The following is a 20,119-nucleotide window of genomic DNA, read 5'->3' as shown; positions in this document are numbered from 1 at the left end:
GGCAGTAGACTACGGGCATTTGGGATGGTTCTCAGGCACTGATGGCAACAGGCACAGACCAGCCTGTATCCCTGGCATCAAACACCCCTGTCCCCCAAAAGAGGGGAGAACATGAAAACTGCTTTGTGAATAGTCCTTAGCCCTGACTGCTTCCCGAACCAGGCCTGGTGACTGTGTGTGGGGATGCTGCCTGGCCCAAGCCAACTCTGAGCCAGCAATTGCTCAGGCAGTGTAACCTGCTTTGCCCCAAGGAGCAGAAAGCCTTGCGTGCTCAAGAGGGAACAGCTTTTCTGTCCTTAGAAACTTGGTAGCTGCTGAAATGAAATGTGGTTTCAGAAAGCGGTGGTGAGGACAGGAGTTCTCAAAAAAGATCTGCGTGTTTTTTTCAAGCAGTTTCTGTATACACTGTTTATCTATAAAGCTCTCCTGCTTTTTGCACTGTTGGGCTGCAACTGCTTCATGTAAAGCAGCAACATGGAGATAGGAAGCTGGGAATACCTGTGCCTCCTGGATGTCTGCACATAGCAACAACCTTCCTGGTTTTGCTCAGCTGCCCCGTTGCCTGTCAGATCTCTTCTCCAGTACGAGCATCTGTAACAAAGTTTTTCCAACAGGGACTCTTTACCTAGCATAGACCCCCACTTAATGCTTTATCCATCCTCAAATCTCTTTCAGTTGCTTCTTGCAGCTCCTTTAATGATTCTGGCTAGAGAAGATTATGGTAGTTTGGGGGAAGTTGAGGCTGTTTAGTGGTATTGGATAACTTGTCTTCTACGACTTTAAAGGTTTATGAACTTGAAAAGGTTTGAGCCAGAAGAATGATAACGTCTGCTATAACTTTAAATAAAGGGTTTAAAAGTCATATATGTAAGATCTTCTCTAGCAAAAGATTTAAGTTTTGAATTTAAATGAACTGAAGCCAAGAGACAAAAGATTCACATCGGAGCACACAGCCTCTTTTGGTTGTACATGGACAGTGTTCAGCTACTTGGTGTGCTAGGAGAGAGCTTCAGACACGTGCTATAGCCAAATATAAATGAAGTAAGGCAGGACTTCTATGGCAATGCTCTCGAAATGGCTGCACTTGGGAGGTGTCAAAAAGACTAAATAAATCCTTTGCTGCAGTACCCATTTCTAGGACAAGAACGTCCAGCTGTAAAGATGCTCTATCCTAAAACACGTAGTGACTCCTCTTCAACAATATTTTAGTGAGTGAGGTGCCATTAAGACACCCCCTGAAATAGAATGATCATATGAACATCCAAGGCATTTTAAGTCACACTAATCCCACGTATTTAAAGAGGAGCAGCAAAGCATTTGTATCTCATTAACGACTGAAAGGATTTGACAACAATGATGTTTTACTTTCCTTTCCGGGACGCAAAGCCTGTCTTATTTGTTTAATTTAGCTTGCTCGTGCTTGTATTAGAGCATACCTGGAGTGGATACGGTGTACAGCTACAGTTTGTCTGCCTTCACCAATGAAAATCAAATAATCTCTAAAGCAGCCCACTAGTTCCCTAGACCACCCTACATGTGTTTACTTGATGCATTTACTTTCTTGCAGATGGAAAGAGGCAGTAGCCTCAGCTTGCTGTCCTTGCCATGCTGCTGCTGTCTGCATTCTAAGAGAGTTGTAAACAGCAGAAATACGGGGGCAAAGTAATGAAAGAAAGCATCACTCTTAAGGATGATTTTATATTAAAAATGGTTAGTTCATTGTCTTTCTTTCCTGCCAGTGATACAGTTTTTATCATTGTTGCTTATGTAGTCTGAGAAAGTGAGGCCACTCTACTGCTTACACTTGACAGGCAAATTTAGGTCACTACTCAGAGTCAGCATATATTTTGCCAAAAGGCTCCCACCAGAGTTGCGTCTCTTGACATCAGGGCTGACTTACCCTTCTTGTTCTCAGATCTTATTCATGCGCTAATCCAAATGCTGCTGTTGGTCAGTAAAGGACGACAAACACCACCAGCACCACTCGGTTTCCTAGGCCTCCCCTTTGCAAGCTAATGCTTGCAGAAGTGCAGGCTAGATTGATCACTTTTTCTGATCTGTGCTGAGAAACTGAAATTCCACCCAATGTGTGTGGACAGCCAGGCAGTGTTCAGCAGCACATGCCGGAAGATGCAGAGAAGTAGCCAGGCTGCTTTTTCTAGCCAGAATAGTTCCCCCAGCCCATTTTGGATCATGCTGCTCTTACTGCTTCTCACGATTGCTCCTTGTAGTTTATCTCCTAATATAGGAATAGATAGCAAAGCAGCACAAAGCCTTCCACCTTTGCTGCTGTGTAGTGCTGCTGAAATGACAGCTTGATTTGTTATGCGCGCAGGTCATTCACACTGAACTGCTGTTACGAATTTGGTGCACAGTGGGTTTAAAGCACAGATAATTGTTCTTGGTTGATTTTCAGAAATGCTTTTTCTTTATATGATTTACTGGGGCTCAAATGGCAGGGAGGCTTTGTTGTTAATTCTTAAACTGACATGAAGAATAATCAATGATGAGTAGAATTGGAGTTGACTTCTAATCAAATATAATTTTGCATACCAAGGTGGGTTTGAAATGAGTGAGTGTCAAATCCAGTTAGATGGCAAGATTCTGATCGCTCAGCCACATTCATACATACTCTTACAGACCAAATTTTACTTCTCTGTGCTAATGCCAGCTGAATATGATTGCTCTGTGTTCCTAGTGCTGCAAGGGAATGGCATTAAGGGGGGCACCGTGTGGGGTTCGTGCACACAGTCACTCCAGCTCCAGCACCAAACAAATGGTAGAAGTGAAAAAAATGAGGTCAGCTACATGAACCCATCTGTCATGCACTGGAGCCATTTTTATTTTCCAGATTTATTTTCCATGCTTTTATTACATTGAAATTACTCATTTGCATTTCCCTTTTCTTATGTTTCTGGTACATCTTGAACCAAGGGTAAGGAGTGGTGCTGTGGGTGTTTCTCTGAGGGGAGGTTAAATAGAGGAAAGGACAGTTTCAGCCACCATCAGTCAGTATTTCTGTGCTGGTGGGGCAATGACAGTTCAAAACAAAGGCACATTTCACAGTAAAATAAAAGAAGTTAAAAAAAAACAGTAAAAAAAGAAGTTAAAAGTCCCCATGCTGACTTTGGCATCTAGACTGGTGTAGGAGACGACTGATGTTCACTGGGTCTGTGGAGCTGTATTGCAGCGGGAGCATCAAGCATGAGGTCCTATACATTTACAGCCATGTATTCTTTACCATTTTGCTATTAACCTGGACTGTTGGCTTTCTTCTTAGTATTATTGTTGCTTTTTGGTTTATGTACTTTATCCCGTTTGGGTAGGAGGAGCAGATCAAACAGTGTGAGCTACTCCAGATGGTAGACAACTCGTGTTTCTGCTCGGGGTGGCTAGTGATGAGCTAGCAAATACTTTAGCATTTGAGTTGATAATGTCCTTAAATACAACATAAAAAATGTTCTTTACGGAAATGAGACCATAAGTGGCAAGTCTTGCTAAAAAATATGATTTGAAATGAAAGCTGAAATTTGGTAATGAATTACCCAAAGCTAACATTTTCGTTTATTAGAACAAGGTGATGACGCCTTGTGCTCGCTTGCGGGGATTTCTGGGTGACCAAGTAAAGCTCCCAGCTACGGGCTTAAGTAGACTATAGAAGATACGTAAGTTATATAAACACTTCTTTGTGTGTTGTAAAAACTGAATGCACCCAAACTGAAGGTATTGAAATATGACTAATAAAGAATCACTGCAAGCATCACTAACACAGATAAAGCAGTCAGTGAAAAGTGAACACAAGCCTTCATAGATGTCCCACTGAATAGTTGGTGATGTGAGAGGCAAGGCTTGGATGTCCACAGTGGGGCTAGAGACCCATCTCAGGATATCAGCAAGTGTAGCACAAACTGGCGAGTTAAACTAAGATTCTTCTTGCTACAGGAGATAGGGCAGAAGTTTGCCTCCTTGTGCTGGGGCAGGAAGATGTGGATACCAATGGCTTTGATGCCCACCCTGGTGTTCCCACATCTCCCATTGGAAGGAAAGGGAGTGATCTCAGCTATAGTTCCTTCTCTGTGCAATGCATTCTCTGCAGCCACACTTGTAATCACACATGGCTTTTTTTCTGTACACTAAAATTAACATTTGAAGGTCACAGTTCTGCTGGCCTTTCACTGACTGATATAGGCTTAGAAAGTGTGTTTGTCAGTATAGCCATATGCTGCTATTTAGGAATATCCCATAGCCTTGGACTTTGATGGAGCGAATGCACGTGATTTTGTTCTGGCAACCAAGAATTGCTCTTCAGATGGAGCTCACATGTCTGTACAACTCTGGCATATGCTACCCTGCAGAAGAAGTAGCAGCCCAATCACTGGGGAATGTAAAATGTGCCATTAAAGTTTAAATTCATGTAATCCAATAACGAACAGAGGACATCTTTCTACAGGTGCTTCCGGGAGATATATTCCATGGAAATGTTCCTGGAACATGTAGTTATGAGCCTGTACACTAATACCTAAGAGTTTTTGTCCTAGAAGTATAAAAACTCGTATGAAATAATTAAGTTTCTTGTGAAAGTCTTTATAATGCTCCCGAGTGCTCTTATTCGTATATCACTGTCAAATTTTTGTATCAAAAAAAAACATCCACAAGAATGTCTACGTTATCATCCAAGATGCATTCCTCTATACCTTCAAGGAGTCTAGGGAACATTGAAACCATAAATTCCAGGTGGTTATTTGGGCTACTGGCCATGCTGGCCCCATATTGCCAGGGTGATTTAATTATGTCAGAAGGAAGAAGTTGGCAAGTGAATATTAAAAATTACTAGACTTTAGGCTACAAAAGAAGTGACACCAGCTGAAGGTGTACTGTATGAGCTTAGCATTGATCTGAGCTTTAGTAACTTTAGAATTAAATTACGCTCATTGGGTTTATGAGTGCAAGGCAGAAAGAATGGGGCGGCTGGGAAGAGGACATGGCTTCTAGAGTATAAACAGTTCCTTCCCTTATTGGATTTATTCTTTTGGAGATGCATGTTTCTAAATGGGGTTGTATTGCAATTGGAAGTTTTTACCTTTGTAAGCTGGCCAGCTAGTCTGATAAGCAGAACATAGATGTTGACATAGGTGAGAGAGGAATGTATTCACTTCTTTCGTTGTTCAGGAAGATACCGGTTCATTTGTTGGACATACTCCAGGTTTGCAGGTAAGCAAGATTCCTAACATGCAAAACGGAATCAATTGACTTCTGCAGGAGTCCACTTGCAACAGCTTAGTGGACCAGCACGTCTTACCCTATGTGCTTTAGCATATTTTCATGGAACAGATCCTCTCAGAAGCTATGCTAAAGCATGTGGAGGATGGGTGGGTGATTAGTGGCAGTCAGTATGGCTGCACCAGGGCAAGTCCTGTATGAGCAACCTAGTGGCTTTCTATGATGAGGTAACCACAGCAGTGGACAGAGGAAAACCAACGGATGTGATCCATCTGGACTTCTGTAAAGCCTTTGACACAGTCCCACACATCCTTCTCTCTAAATTGGAGAGATACCAATTTGATGGGTGGACTGTTTGGTGGATTGGGAATTGGTTGAATAGTCAGAGCGTAGTGGTCAATGTCTCGAAGTCTAGAAGGAGATCTGTGACAAGTGGTATCCCTCAGGGGTCTTTAATGGGACCAGTGCTGTTTAATATCTTCATCAATGATAGAGACAGCAAGATTGAGTGCACCCTCAGCAAGTTTGCGGATGACACCAAGCTGAGGGGTACAGTTGCGACACTGGAAGGAGGGGATGTCATCCAGAGGGACCTGGACAGGCTGGAGAAGTGGGCCTGTGAGAACTTCATGAGGTTCAACAAGGCCAAGTGCAAGGTTTTAATACAGGTTGGGAGTTGATGTGATTGAGGGCTGCCCTGCAGAGAAGGACTTGGGAGTCCTGATTGATGAAAAGCTCAGTATGAGCCGGCAGTGCTGCACTCGCGGCCCAGAAGGCCAACCGTATCCTGGACTGCACCAAAAGAAGTGTGGCCAGCAGGTGGAGGGAGGTGATTCTGCCCCTTTATTCCTTTCTTGTGAGACCTCATCTGGAATACTGTGTCCAGCTCTGGAATCCTATGTCCAGCTCTGGAATCCCCAACATAAGAAGGATACTGAACTGTTGGAATGGGTCCAGAGGAGAGGACCAGCAGACCTCAGATCAGTAAAGGTGACAACATACAAACCACTTCACTCTTGGGATTGCAGCTCCTTAGGTACAGGATGGGCCTTGAAACACGTGACACAAAAAAATAAGATAGGAACAAAAGATTATCAAGGAACTCTTCAGTCATGGAGTCCCCTCCATTCCCGTTTAGTCAAGGGTTATACATAATCCCAAAGTGTCCTTGAAGCCTCTATTCCATGAAGCCTCACCTGCGGAAGGCTACCTGACACCCTGCAGCAAACCCTGGATGCAGAGCCATAACTCCAGCTGCTACAAGGAGAGAACAGGAGGTATCAAGGGCACCACCACCACTGATATATTTTTTGCAGCTTTACATGGTTGCTAGCACATCTGTAACAAAAACAACTTCCCTTCATCATGTGGTGAACAAAGAAAAGTCGTCTCGACATTGGTCATGGGGAAGAAGCAAACAAAAAAAGTACTGTGCAGAAGTCAGTCTAGGTTTATCAAATACTTTTTTTGACTGAATTTCCCCTCTCTTAGCTTGGGTTGAAGTCCACACCGTCTATCAAATATTTCAGCATTATGCGGGGTGGAGGTCCATGCTGAGAGTGATGAAGAGAGAGCAGCCCTGTGGAAGTGAAGGGCTCAGCAGTCCCTCCCCCTCTCATTAGCTCAGGCTCAGCTGTTTCCCCATTTCTAGACTGAAAGGAGAGCTGGGAGAGGGGACTTTTATTTCCCTGGGGACAGAGACATCTTCAATTATCTGCCATTCCCTGCTGCAAGCTGTCGGTGAATAGGGCAGAGAAAGAGTACTGATAGGATTTCACCTTATCCCTCGACTCTGCCAATGGGCTCATCATTCATCTGCCATGCACTTAGCATGAGCAATACTAATTATATTAATTATGATCCTACACAGCACATGCTTATGTTAGCAGTAAGCAGACTGGTGACTCTCTGAAATATAATGTCAGTGGTTCATTAGCTATATGTAAGCATGCTCATTGCATCCACTGCTGAGACGGATCTCTCGGATCTCAAAAAGAATTTAATACCGCTTTAGATGTGCAGTATGCTTTATATTGAGAGCAAAATGCGTATTATGTGTAGAAGACAATGGCATTATATCAGGTGACAACTGAATGCAGATTTGGAAACTTGCATTGGAGTAACATCAACATCCGCTTAGTAGCGTTCGTCTATAGGTTCATCTGACTCGTTAGGTCAATGAGAGACATGGATAAGTTCTTGAGGGCTGAGCCTTACTGAAATTATTGTAGTGACTACATCTACATGTATGATCAGAATACAATTGTATTATTAAATTCAGAGATAGGTTTATTTAGTCAATAGCACAGAGGCCTGTGGATGGTTTAAGAGAAAGGAAAATAAATCCTTCTCTACAAAATATGTTACAACAACGTGGCAAATACTCATTGCTCAAAATGTGTTTGCTAGATGTAAGTATCATAAATAATCCATCAGCATGGTGTCTGCATGCAGCCCCTGTCTGTGTGAATCTGGGATAAGGGGCTGCTGCTGCTGGGCAGAGTCAGTGCAATTTTGTGAGGTCAGTTAGAAATATCTGAGATGTCAGCAATATAAGTTTAAATCATAAGAACAGATTGTGTTTGTGCAATACAGTCAACTGCTAACCTGACAAACTGAAAAGTAACTGAACAGAACTGGGAGATTTCATCTGCTCTGACTCTGTTACCTCTTTTTATCACAGTTTTCTTCTGTACAGGAAGAAACCATACATTAATCACCGAGATTATATATAATCTCTAGAGAGAGGACAAGCCTATCTGGGCTCTGAATTCTCACCATTTTATGCAAAAGCAAAGCAGAAGTAGCTCCAGGCAGGTCTTCAATTTGCATTTCAATTGCACGTCTTCCACGCTTCCTTCTGATATGTTGAAGAAAGGCTTAGCTAGTAAAGCATTGCAAAGCCATGAGTGCTTGAGAAAAATAAATAAAATAAATAAATAAATGCATTCATTTTCCAAAATTTGTATTGTTTAAGTTACCTCAAAGCAGAGGAAAACCTAAACACTTCCTCTACACATGCACCCGGTCACAGATGGACACAAAGATTTTGTTTGAAGCAAAATACATTCATTTTTCATTCACGTGAATAGAGAAGATATTCATCGTGTAGAAGATGTTAGCATTTTGACAAGAGTTTGGAATCTAAAGTAATTATTTTTTTGTAGCCAGTGTGGTCATGACTAGTACCTAGTTCAAGTTTGGTTTTATTCTCCTTATTTTCTGAGGAACGGCTGACGTTTATGCAGTTAAATCTCCTCTGCCTGCCGGTGTTGTTTATCTTCTACCCTCATAACTCTCCAGAGGCTGTCCAGGGTGGAGTGCTAATCATCCTGTTAACCAGGGATTTTCTGCTCCTTGGGACTCTGGACCCAATTTTTAATGCAAATCCTTGTTTTCAAATGGGAGCATGCAGCACACAGCCTAACTGTCTTAAGATTATTTGCAAAACCAAAGGGAACCTGCTGTGCAGACTCCTGGGGTACTGCGATCTGGTGATTTCCACTTTGTCTCTTGGGAGCTGGTTCTTAGTGGTGTTTGAACTGTTAGGTGTCAGCTGGTGCGAGCAGACACTGTGCTGTCTACAGAGATGTGAGGTTTGACCCTGGAAGCTGCAAAGTGGCTTCTGCCAAGATCTGGGTATTGGCAAGCCTGAGCAGAGCTCATCCCTGCTGAGGCATGCTGATAGCCTTAGAGAGTGTAGGGCCAAATTTGGGCTCTCATTGACTGGATACTCAATTATCTGTGGCTGCGACTGGAGTATGTTTATCGCTGTGTGAGTTAGCTGAAGCACATCCTTACTGTGCTTCACCTGAGCCTGCAAGGAGCTGCTGCTCCCGAGCCCCTCCTGCTCCCACTCTCTCCCTTTCCTGCATCCCTCCTGGCCTTGGGTTTCTGCCTGGGATGGATGCTCACAGCTCCAGTCTGCCCGAGAGCAATTTCTTTATCCCAAAGGTTTATCCTCCCTGTGAATAAACTGGTATGGCCGCTAGCTGAACAGGAATAGTTGGAGACCCAAGCTCAGCTGTGGACAGGAATAATGGAGCACTGTTATCTGGCCACAACAGAGGAGAATGCTTGTCTTAATTGCAGCCTGTGTGGTATCTCTGAGGGCTGTCCAGTCTCAGGGGCAGCTCTCACTTCTGAAACAGGCAGATTTACACTGGTTTAGTAATGCAATAACTTTACATTGCGAATAGTACTGGCAATGCTGGGACTGGAAGAAATGTTACTGGTGGATCTCTTGCAGAAATATTTCTGACAAAGCAACTCCTCAGGCAATGCAGTCCTCTCCACAGAGAAGCAGTAGCTTGCCATGACATCTACTGCCACCTCAAGGAGTATTTGCCCAGTTTAGCACTGCAAATTAAACATAACTGGACAGCAAACAATGTTTCCCCATATATCTGCTTTCTCCCGTGAGTGTTTGCCATGCACGCACCGTGTAGCAGTGGTGCTTCTTGTTAATGAATACATTTGGTTGAGAAATCTTACGTTGTAAATCTGTGGCCTTCACTAGTAGCTGCTTTTTGGGGCACTTGTGATCATTCCTCGTCTGTGGGGGTGAAAGCATGGTTTAAACTCACAGTCACTCCCTTAGCCCAGTAGGTTGCTATTTCACAGAGCATTAGCTCCATTGCCTGCAGGCAGCTCCAACCCCTGCCACCCCATCCTGCGTTGGCACCAAGCTCATCCCTCAGCTCAGCTGTTGGAGTGAAATGAACTGAGGGCATGGGGCAGGCCAAGTGCAGCTTTCAAAATAAATTTAAAAAAAAGTTTTTCTTTTTTTTTCCAGATTATTTTTAAACTCTCCTAGCTTCTTAATCCATTTCACAGTGCAATGGCCTTAGTAGCTGTGCTGGCACCCTGGGAAAGAAGGAGGTGATGAGAAGACAGGTCCTGCAGGACAGCGGGGCTGGTCCCCAGCAGTACCTGAGGACCAGTATCCTCTTCTCTAGTATCCCCTGTTCCCCTCCTGCTCCCTGCTGTGTTGCCTGGCTTCAGCTGGCTGTTATGCTTCTGAGGCCGCTTAGGTGAGGCCATTCATCTCACCAAAGCAACATAAAACGAAGGCGGTATAAAAACCTGCATCATTGTCTGCTGAGGGCAGCAAGTGCTGGGATTGGGGCATGGAAAACAGTGGGGCAAGGAGGAACGGAAGAGGGAGACATCCTCCTCTCCCCTTGTGGCAGCAGTAAGCTGATGGGGCTGTTGTGAACAACAGCATTAGCTTGCTATTTCTTTACGGGCAGATTGATACCACTTTAATTTGGTGCATACGCCAAGCTGGGCAGTATAAATTAACACACAGAGAGCAAGTGCTTCCTCCTGGAGTGCTGAACCCCTGCTGAACACATGAAATGCAGTGTGTACGATGCCTGGAGCTTGTTTGCTCACCTCGTGTCGTGGTGCAGAGCATCCCTCTCATCACAGTATGACATGGCTGCGCGTACATGCACTGTGTCTTCCTTCTCAGCAGCCAGGCAGGAACAGCCGTGGGGAAAATGAGCAAGGATCAAAGGGGAGCTGCAGGACTTGATTCATGCTGAATGAACCCTCTCTTTTTTATTTTTAATATATGTAATAACACTTTGCAGTGATGGTGAGTGCCCCTAAGAGCTCTGCACACTCTCAATATAATCTCTGGGACACCTCGATGTAGCAGATGGGGACAGCAAGGCTGGGAGAGGAGCATGCCAGACACGGCAGAACCTGGGGATGGCATTGTGATTAGCACAATGAAGCGTGTGGTTTCTAGTCCCACATCCAGACTCTCTTTGGGTCTCCAACACATTTTCAGTAGACCCTGAGCCTTAAGTCAGAAGTGAAAATAGGACCATTTTATTTCTGAGATGAGACAATTTGGCAACACAAACAGATTGCTGACCTGGCTCCCACCCCTGATAGGGTCCGGTTACCCCTTACCGTGCCTGGTGGGCACCAAGCAGTCCCAGCCTCACTGATTGCCTGTTACCCCCCATTGTCACTGACCTGCTCTCTATTGTTTTTCAGAAATATCTTCCAGGCTCCCTGAAATCATGTCAATAGGATCACATTCATTCTCTCCAGGAGGTCCTAATGGGATTATTAGAAGCCAGTCCTTTGCTGGCTTCAGCGGGCTTCAGGAAAGACGCTCCAGGCAAGTACTGTGCTCTATAAGGGGAATTTACACATCAGGCCTTAGGAGAAGGTCAAGGTGAAAAAGAGGGGAGGCAGGACTGCCTTCTCTCTCAGTGCAGAAGAAAGTCTTCTTGGCTGAAATCTCTCTCTGTATTGTTTGTATCATTAAGCTCTTACCCTCTGCCTTAGCTACCAAGTGCTTCTTTGCCTCTTCCCTATTTATGCAGAGCTTCTTCATGTGTTTCAGAGCTGTGAGAAAATTTCAGAGAATCATTTTAATTTGCTAACTTATGCAGGGATCTTTGCAACATGTGAAATGTGCAGGAACATCATATGCTTGCTACCGCCCCCAGTTTAAGACTGTTGCTACCTAAAAGATAGTTTTCTCGTTGCCATGCTGCTACGAATCCAAAACACCTCTGTTTCCTTTGTGGGACTGCCTTCACATCCTGCTGGAAATAGGGCAGGGCTTGGCTCCAGAGCCTTTCCTCACACCACCCTTTAGATAGGACTTAGGGCTTTGAGTAGGGCACTTACCAAGTCAGCCAGTCCCTGATGCCCCCAGAGGCTACTTTACAATTAATTTTACTTTACTTGTGTAAAGTCTCAGAGTGCCAGACCACCAGTTAGCCATCGAAGAGGAATGTCAGGTAAAGGGTTGCTTCCCATCATCAGCTCAAGTCAGCAATGGTTGTTAGGTGCTCACCTTCCTTTTATGGCCTCAAGCTGTGTCAAGATAACTTTAGATTGGATGTTAGGAAAAACTTCTTCACAGAAAGTGTTATCAAGCACTGGAACAGCTGCCCGGGGAGGTGGTTGAGTCACCATCCCTGGAGGTGTTTAAAAGACCGGTAGATGACATGCTTGGGTACGTGATATAGTAGTAGACAGCTACGGTTGGAGTTGATGTTCTCATAGGTCTTTTCCAACCTAATGATTCTATGATTCCCTCAGCAGTTACTAGAGAGGCATCTATATGCAGCACAGCTCTCCTCTCTTTGCCATACAGAACTACCTATGGCGATGCTGTCCTCGAGACACGCTCTTAACCAAGCCCCCGTTTTTCTTAGGAGGCCCTAGGCTTTACGTCTGAGATTATCTGAGCTCCTTTTTGGTTTTAGTACCTGGATATAGCTCAGCCCTTTTATGGCTGTGGCTGAGCAGTGTGAGGCAGGACAGGCATGGTATAAAACAGAGAAATGTTTGATGAGCCTCAGACTCAGCCCACCATTTCCAGACCAGTATTCGTATCTTGGCAAGGAAACTGGGATGTTAAAAGCTGACAGCATGTGTCCCAGGCTGCTCAGACCTCTTAACCTGTAAACATACACAGTCTAACTGGTAGGCACAGAAGCAGATTCGGTTTTATTGGCAGGCATAATATCAGAAGATTTCTTCAAGCTATGCTCCTTTGAGATCATTATGATTTATAGGGGTTTCCTCCTCTTTAATGTTCATTTTGCAGGTGTAACTCCTTTATTGAGAATTCCTCTGCACTCAAGAGGCCGCAGGCAAAGGTGAAGAAAATGCATAATTTGGGCCATAAGAACAGCAGCACACCCAAAGAGCCCCAGCCTAAAAGGATGGAAGAGGTCTACCGAGCCCTGAAGAATGGCCTGGAGTAAGAGGCTTTATTCTGTTTGTTGACTGAAGCTTTCTGTGACGTTTTAGAGCCTAGAGGAACATATCATAGGAACAGGAATTCTTGAAGCCTGGGTAGTAACACTTAGGATCTTAAATATATATATGGGAAATGGGTCAGAATCTCATTTCCACTCACGTTACTAGGAAAGCTTTCAAAGGCTGGGATTTCAACATCCTTTTTTTTTTTAACTCTGAATTTCCTAGATTCCGATCAGAGGCTTGTATCACCATTAAGATAACAGGGCTTTTACCAGCCAGATAAAGGAGCAGCGATTGGAAGACACCAGCTCATAAATGAAGCTGCAGATTAACTCCTCAAAACTGGTTGTTTAGTGTAAGGATAATACCTAGCTCTTACACAGAGCTAAATAAGTGGCTCCTGTTTATTCCTGAAAAGGCAGCAAAGAGCTGCTTTTAGGACAGGTCAATATAAATGAGTCTTTGTCTGAAAATAGATCCAATGAGGAAAGCCATTTGTTGCACAGATTTTCTTTCAGGATGGTCAGCAGCCAGCTCAGTATGTACTGCAGAGCTCATGCATCCCTCTCTGGTTTGTGTTTGCAGTGAGTATCTGGAAGTTCACCAGACAGAGCTGGATAAGTTGACTAATCAGTTAAAAGACATGAAAAGAAACTCACGCCTGGTACGTGTCATGCTTTTTCATTGTGTGAATGCACAGTAACCCTCTCAAGGTGCTGGAGTAAGCAGGGGTTGGGAGCGGGATATAGGGTCCTATGCATAGATGCTCTTCTTCCCTTCCAGTCCTGATGGTGTTTGTGATTTCTGATGACTGACAAACAGTACTTTCTTGTAGTGCTGTTATGTTGCAAAATTAATCACAGTTTCATGTTTTCTGTTGCAGGGAGTCCTCTATGACTTAGATAAGGTACGTTACTCCCTTTGACATCAGTTTTTCAAGGCAGTCTTAGTATCTGTGTGGTATACATAGCTGGCGTGGGAAGCCTCTCTCAGCTGGATATACTTGCCATGCCAACAGTGTTGAGGGAGAAATTACCTGACAGTTGGCATTTGCGAAGAAAGAAGTCCAACTCCCCTCCTCTTCCAAAGGGCTCTGATACTTGCCAAGCACCTCTACCAGCCAGCTGTGTCCACTAACCCAGCATCAAACTTATCCCATCAGCCCTTTCCTGGGATCTGTTGAGTTAAACTGGCTCCAGTATGGATCCAGGGAAGGAGGCAGACTCCTGTCAAGGGAGGAGAAGGCAGAGGAGCAAGACCTCCTCTTTCAGTCAGCTGCCTGGTGCTAAATTGATTGCCTTGTGCAGCTTCGCCGTGCCAGCTCCAGGCGGGTGGCAGGCTGGCAGGGGCATGCCAGGGATGGCTGTGGGAGCCAGGTCAAGCCCTGGATCTTCTCTGCCTCTGCCAGCTCTAGGGAAGGAAAATCTGAAAAATGGAAAATATTTTTCACTGCGGGAAAGTTTGGTGAAACAAAAGGAAAACTTTCAAAACTGTTTTCTGAACAAATCTGGCTTTTTTTTTTTTTTTTCAGTGAAAATGCCAAACTTGGTTTTGCTTTCCAAAACAGTTTGTTGAAGAACAGGATAAATTTTGAAATGCAAAAAACAATCAATTTAATACAAGTTTCCAAAGTACTTGAACTACTATATTTTGAACTAAAAAAGCTCTGATCCTCATTTGTTTCTCTTTCTTAAGAATTAAAAAAACCTAAGGAAATTCCATCAAAGAGAAAGGGGTTTTTTTGTTCAAAAATACATTAGGTGCAGAAGTCAGTGAGCTCTATTTTCAGCAGCAGATTAGCGGCAGAAAGGTGGGACAGCTAATTCCAGATCCACAGGCAACAAAACTCTGTGTATTTTTAAGGAGGAGTTTCTCAGATTCATGGGGCTACCCGAGCTGGCGCAGCAGTGTCTCACTGATTTATTTAACGTGCCTCACCCTCTGCCTCTTCTCCCTTCAGCAAATCAAAGCGGTTGAAAGATACATGAGAAGGCTGGAGTTCCACATCAGCAAGGTAACAAGCGGTCCTATCATCTTTCTTCTGCATCTGCTCTTATGTTATTAGGAAAACAAACCCTTGGCTTCCTGCTACCTCTCCACCCTGTGGAGGCCGCTTTGACAAAGCCTCTCCCAGATTCAGTATTTTTACTGTGATGGGCTGGTGCTTGAAGCCAAAGAAAGAGTTTCCACGTGGTTTGTAGACCTTGAAGGCCAGCTGTGCCCCAAGACACTCCCACCCACTTTTAGGTCCAGAGAGAACATAGGATCAGGCGCTTGCTGGGAAAATTCTATCTTGCTGCCTGCTTGTTGTTAAACAATAGGTAGAGAGAGAATTGCTTCTGAAAGTAATTTAATTTGGCAGTTGTTTCTACTGTACACAGCAGCTAGATTGGATTTATTCCTAGATTTCACTGCTAACACTTCTGCTGCATGATTTGGGGACCACATCTACATGACTACATTGGTGACAATATTCAGTAGAGTTACTTGTGATTTATACTAATACATTTTACTGCTTGGCAGAACCCATGGTATGCATTCTCTTACTTACAAACCTATCTGCTAGCGATTAGTTGCTTTCTTGAGCCTGACAAAAGAATGAATTATTTTTGACAGATGAAATGTCTTTTGAGAGTCATTTGAAAAGTGTTTGCGCAGCTTGAAGTGCTCCAATTGTGACAACCCATCCAAACCTTTTAATTTCGGTCTTCTTTTACTCTTGGAGCCAAAAAAGAAATATAAATCATCAAGCAACAGACTGAAATTATGTTCCCACAACCACCTTCTCTCTTGCTGGCAACCTGAATGGCAAAATTAGTGCTTTGAGAACATTTCCATTCAAGTCCTTCCCACTCCAGCCTGCTCAGAGCTAGTGGTTTATTGGGATTATAATAGGACAGAAAAGCACCTAACGCAAGAGGCAACACTGGTCACTATTACTCAAGCTTGCCAAATACATTAGTTCTTATTCTGTAACCCACAGCAACAGAGACAAAAGGAACTGAGCTGTGCTGTGTTAGAGTGTATGGGCTTGGGCAGATAAAGAAACATCTTTGTTTCTAATGAATAACAATTTTTCAGTTGTACTGAATCAGGGCCACAGCGATGCTTTCTGCTGTCTACGTGTCATCAGCCTATAGAGGAAGCAAAGTGAGGCAAATGGGATATGCAGCAGCAGACCCCACATATTTAGGGTGCAGATGAGCATGCCCTAGCTGTGCTTGCATGGGCAGAGGCAGGACATCAACACTAGGCCAACGCTCCACCCAGATGGCAGAAGGACATACCAAGTGACAGCTATTGATAGTAGCTGTCTTTAGCTTGCTGACTTGCAAGAGAAATAGCAGTAGATATGACTCCAAGAAGCTTTTTTTATAACTTTGAAATGGCAAAATGCTACCTGTGCCTCTATTACCCTTTGCTGACCTCTTTCAGTTTGCAAAGTAGTCCCTGTTCTGGCCAAGGATCCCTCAAGTAAGAGGCTTCAGCCACTGGGTAGCCAAGCTAGCCTTGTAAAAGAACAATCCCACTCCAAACAAATAAGTGACTGCATTTCATTAGATGTTAAGCAGGCTTGGAAAATGGGATTTGAAACATGCCTGGATTGTCACATCAGGCTCATCTCTAATGCAGCAACACAAAATCATAGACTGAGGAAGCCAAAGCACTGGAAGCTTTCACAGAGAAAAAATTCTGCTGTGAAAATCGAGTACTGAGCAACAAGCACCATGGGGTACAGGGCAATCACTTGATACCAGAGGTAACAAAAGAAAAAAGTTATTTTGGGTACAAAAAATACTGCCCTATCTTAGCAGGCACATTGGAAGCAGATAGAGGAGACAGTTTCCTCTATTCCTTTCCTTCTCATTCTGATAAAGTCAAGTTAGAAAACCTGCATCTCCTGTATCTGTCAGACTTGTTTATATAAATGAAGCTGTACTACTGTAAACTCCCACTGAACAGCTCAGATGGCATAAATGTATACTTTTAATGCAGGAATTAGGGGGGAAATGGATGCAGGAATGCAGGAATTATGTCTCACCGAAGTGTGAGACATATTTGCCTCTGAAGCTAGATCCAGGTGAGACTTGAAACTGCGCGTGAGTAGGTTTTGCAAAACTCGCAGACTGCTTACGAAATGTTGGGTGCCTAAGTCATGCCAAAGGAGTTCAGGAAGATGACTAGGAAATTGTGTGAATGCCTGTGGGGCTGAAGTTCAAACTACTTTCTTAACTTGACGTCAGCTGTTTCTAAGTCTTTTACTTGTGGTGACTCTGACTTTGACTTCCAGTTCCTGGAAGATGGGCAGTGAGAGTTCGAAAACCACTCTCTGCTTCCATTACTGCCTATGGTGTTAGGTATATAGAAGCCATTGCTGGACCTGTTGAATGTGCCATTTAACGCATCCAGTCCCATTTGGCAGTGAAAGCAATGAAGTTTCCTTTGAAAGAGCTCTTCCATACCAATGTACTTGATAAGCTTGCTGCATGCGTGCCCTACCATTATGAATGTACATAATCCAGACGGGGGCAAAAGGGAGTAGCAATGGTTAAAGGTATGCAGGGCAGGCATGTGAATTGCTGGCAGCATCTGGTGTTGCTGTAATTAAATTTTTAATTAACGGTGAAAGTTGGTTTTATCTTGTGTTTCTTTTTCATAGACTATAGCAGTGTCACAGCTTCATTTCCTCACCTCTTCCCTTGGATCTAACACATTGGCTGAGTTTTGTTGTAATGCAAATGACATCATTATTTGTTGGTTTTGTTTTGTTGGGTTTTCTCAGTTGTTTTTTTTCAATGCACTGTCATTGTTCCCACTAGGTGGATGAGCTTTATGAAGCCTATTGTATCCAAAGACGTCTCTGTGATGGTGCCAGCAAAATGAAGCAAGCCTTTGCAATGTCTCCTGCCAGCAAAGCAGCTCGAGAGAGTTTAACTGAAATCAACAGGAGTTACAAGGAATACACAGAGGTACAGCCTCATCAGTTTAGTCTTTTCACTCTCGTGCTGTTTGAAGGCATGTACCCATCTCCCCCCATCTTTTTTCTTAAAGTAGTCCCATTTCTTGAGAGATTAAAAACATGCTGAGACCTACTTTGGCATGGAGCTGCTGCTGCTGGCACATGTCCTGGCTGGAGAGGACTCAGACAGTGACCAGGTTACACTTCAAAAGCCACAACTGCCCTCTGCCAGCAGGAGGATTAGAATGCAACAGAAGAAGAGCACGGGGTTACATTCAGCTCTGATGTGAGCAGGCATAGCTCAGCTGCCGTTCTTAGGACTAGACCTAGCTGAACAGTAAGGATTGTTCTGGCAGATTGATTTTATTGCAAGATATCTCTTAACTGTGTAACAGAATCTTTCTTTCCAAGAAGACCTTAAAAAAAAGAAAAAAGAACAAAAAAGGAGAAAAAAAGGCAGGAAGAGAATTTGTCTGACCTTACTGTTCTCTTTTCCAACACAGAACATGTGTACCATAGAAGCGGAGCTGGAAAACCTATTAGGAGAGTTTTGCATCAAGATGAAAGGTAATTGCTTTTTCACCTTTCCCTTCTTTCTCCCTCAACAGTAGCGGTCCCTGTGCATGTTAATGAGGGCATCGAGACAAGCTAGTTTGACGTGTATTTATGATAGGTGTCATTTTCCCCCACCACACCCACTGCTGAGCCTTCAAACCCCCAACTTACACCCCTACCCAGTGGAAAGGATCACAGGGCAAGGAACATCAAAGCTTACGGGGAGATTTTCTGAGATGCTGCTTCTTATTTTCAAGGCTAATTGCCTCCCACAAACTCTCCTCCCAACAGACAAAGCAATTCAATTTCGAAGGCTGCTGTACCTTTTGCCGCTATTTCCATAATCCTTTAAGAAGATGACTGGAAAATTATGTGAATACTTGTGGAGCCGAAGTTCTAAATACTTTCTTAATTTGACTTCAGCTGTTTCTAAATCCCTTACTTTTGCTAATTCTGACTATTACTGTGTTTGAACAAACATGAAAAAGCAAAGACCTAGGGGTAGTTTACCATTTAAACACCTAGATAACTCAGTGATGACATTCACCTTTCAGTTTTATGCCTTGTCTTTAGGACAGGGGACTTGATAGCTTTGAGTACAACACAATACAATCAGTTTTACCTGAAGCTTCGGTGAATCACCAGGTATTGTTAATGCTGTTATAGCTTTAAGGCTGAATGTCTTGTGTGGGTATATCTTTTGGGGATCCTCAATCACTGGCATGAAAACAAAGCAGCATCTGAACGTTTCTGCAGTCTTAATTCTTCACTTGAAATCTCACCCATTTAAAAATCCCATAGTATCACTAGTGGAATTTTAGAGTTCACAAATCTCATACAGGGTTTTGCTTTTGCTTGCCCTGTCACAGCTGTGAGTTAGTTGTATCCAGTGGTTGCACTGCATGAGATATGATCTGCCTTGGATCAAGTTCAGATAGTCACTCCAAACTTCCATACTAGAGAAAACAACGGCAGAAACTATTACAGTTCTCCTGGCTCCATCCCACAGCACCAAACTTCAGGTTTTGAAAGCCCCACTCTTAGGTATTGGAAGGGCAGTCAAAGATGCAAAGATGTGAAGTTGCAAGATGGACACACAGAGACCGAGACAGTTACTGATATTTCTGTGTAAGAAATGCAGCTGAACAGCTGAAGTAAAGACATGCTGAAGGAAACACGAGGTCACGTAGCATAGAAAGGGAATTGCATCAAGGTCCCTAGGAGCATTTCCGTATTTGCTGTAAATGCAGTGCAATGCACAGTTGCGACAGGACTGTTGCAAAAGGTGTCATCATGGCATCAAAAATGGTGAGGCTGAAAAGGTCCTTTTTTTTTTGTACTCCCAAATCCTCCAGCAAAGCTCAAGGGTTCTCAAGGAGCCAGGTGCTGAGCTCACGTGCAGGACCAAAGCACAAACCATGAACAATAGCTACTTCTGAACACAATTCTCATAACAAAAAGAAGCCCAAATTAGAAGATAGCAGAGAGAAATGCTATTTCATTAGTATTCTCTAATTAGGACATCTAAGATTTCTATCTAGATAGTTTTCCATAGGAATAGGAATTAAATTGTACAATCCAGCCATTGCTATTGCTAAAATTCACAATAAGTCTAGCACAAAAGCCTACAGATCACGCGGC

At 43.6% G+C, this 20,119-nt stretch overlaps 1 protein-coding gene across 2 annotated transcripts in view; it reads left to right on the top strand.

The window, feature by feature from the left end:
• Positions 1-20,119, top strand: part of RIPOR2 (RHO family interacting cell polarization regulator 2) — a 71,111-nt gene that overhangs the window by 24,136 nt on the left and 26,856 nt on the right. For both annotated transcript variants that reach the window (XM_009564222.2, XM_009564221.2), the window contains exons 2-8: positions 11,233-11,359; positions 12,806-12,961; positions 13,549-13,627; positions 13,847-13,870; positions 14,924-14,977; positions 17,784-17,933; positions 18,427-18,490. In XM_009564222.2, coding sequence (XP_009562517.2) covers positions 11,233-11,359; positions 12,806-12,961; positions 13,549-13,627; positions 13,847-13,870; positions 14,924-14,977; positions 17,784-17,933; positions 18,427-18,490 — 654 coding nt within the window. The remainder of the gene's footprint in view (positions 1-11,232; positions 11,360-12,805; positions 12,962-13,548; positions 13,628-13,846; positions 13,871-14,923; positions 14,978-17,783; positions 17,934-18,426; positions 18,491-20,119) is intronic.

The sequence above is a fragment of the Cuculus canorus genome, chromosome 2 (assembly GCF_017976375.1).
Source record: "Cuculus canorus isolate bCucCan1 chromosome 2, bCucCan1.pri, whole genome shotgun sequence".
Classification (NCBI taxonomy): domain Eukaryota; kingdom Metazoa; phylum Chordata; class Aves; order Cuculiformes; family Cuculidae; genus Cuculus; species Cuculus canorus.
Note: the sequence above shows the minus strand (reverse complement) of the source record. Positions and strands in the feature narration are given on the sequence as shown.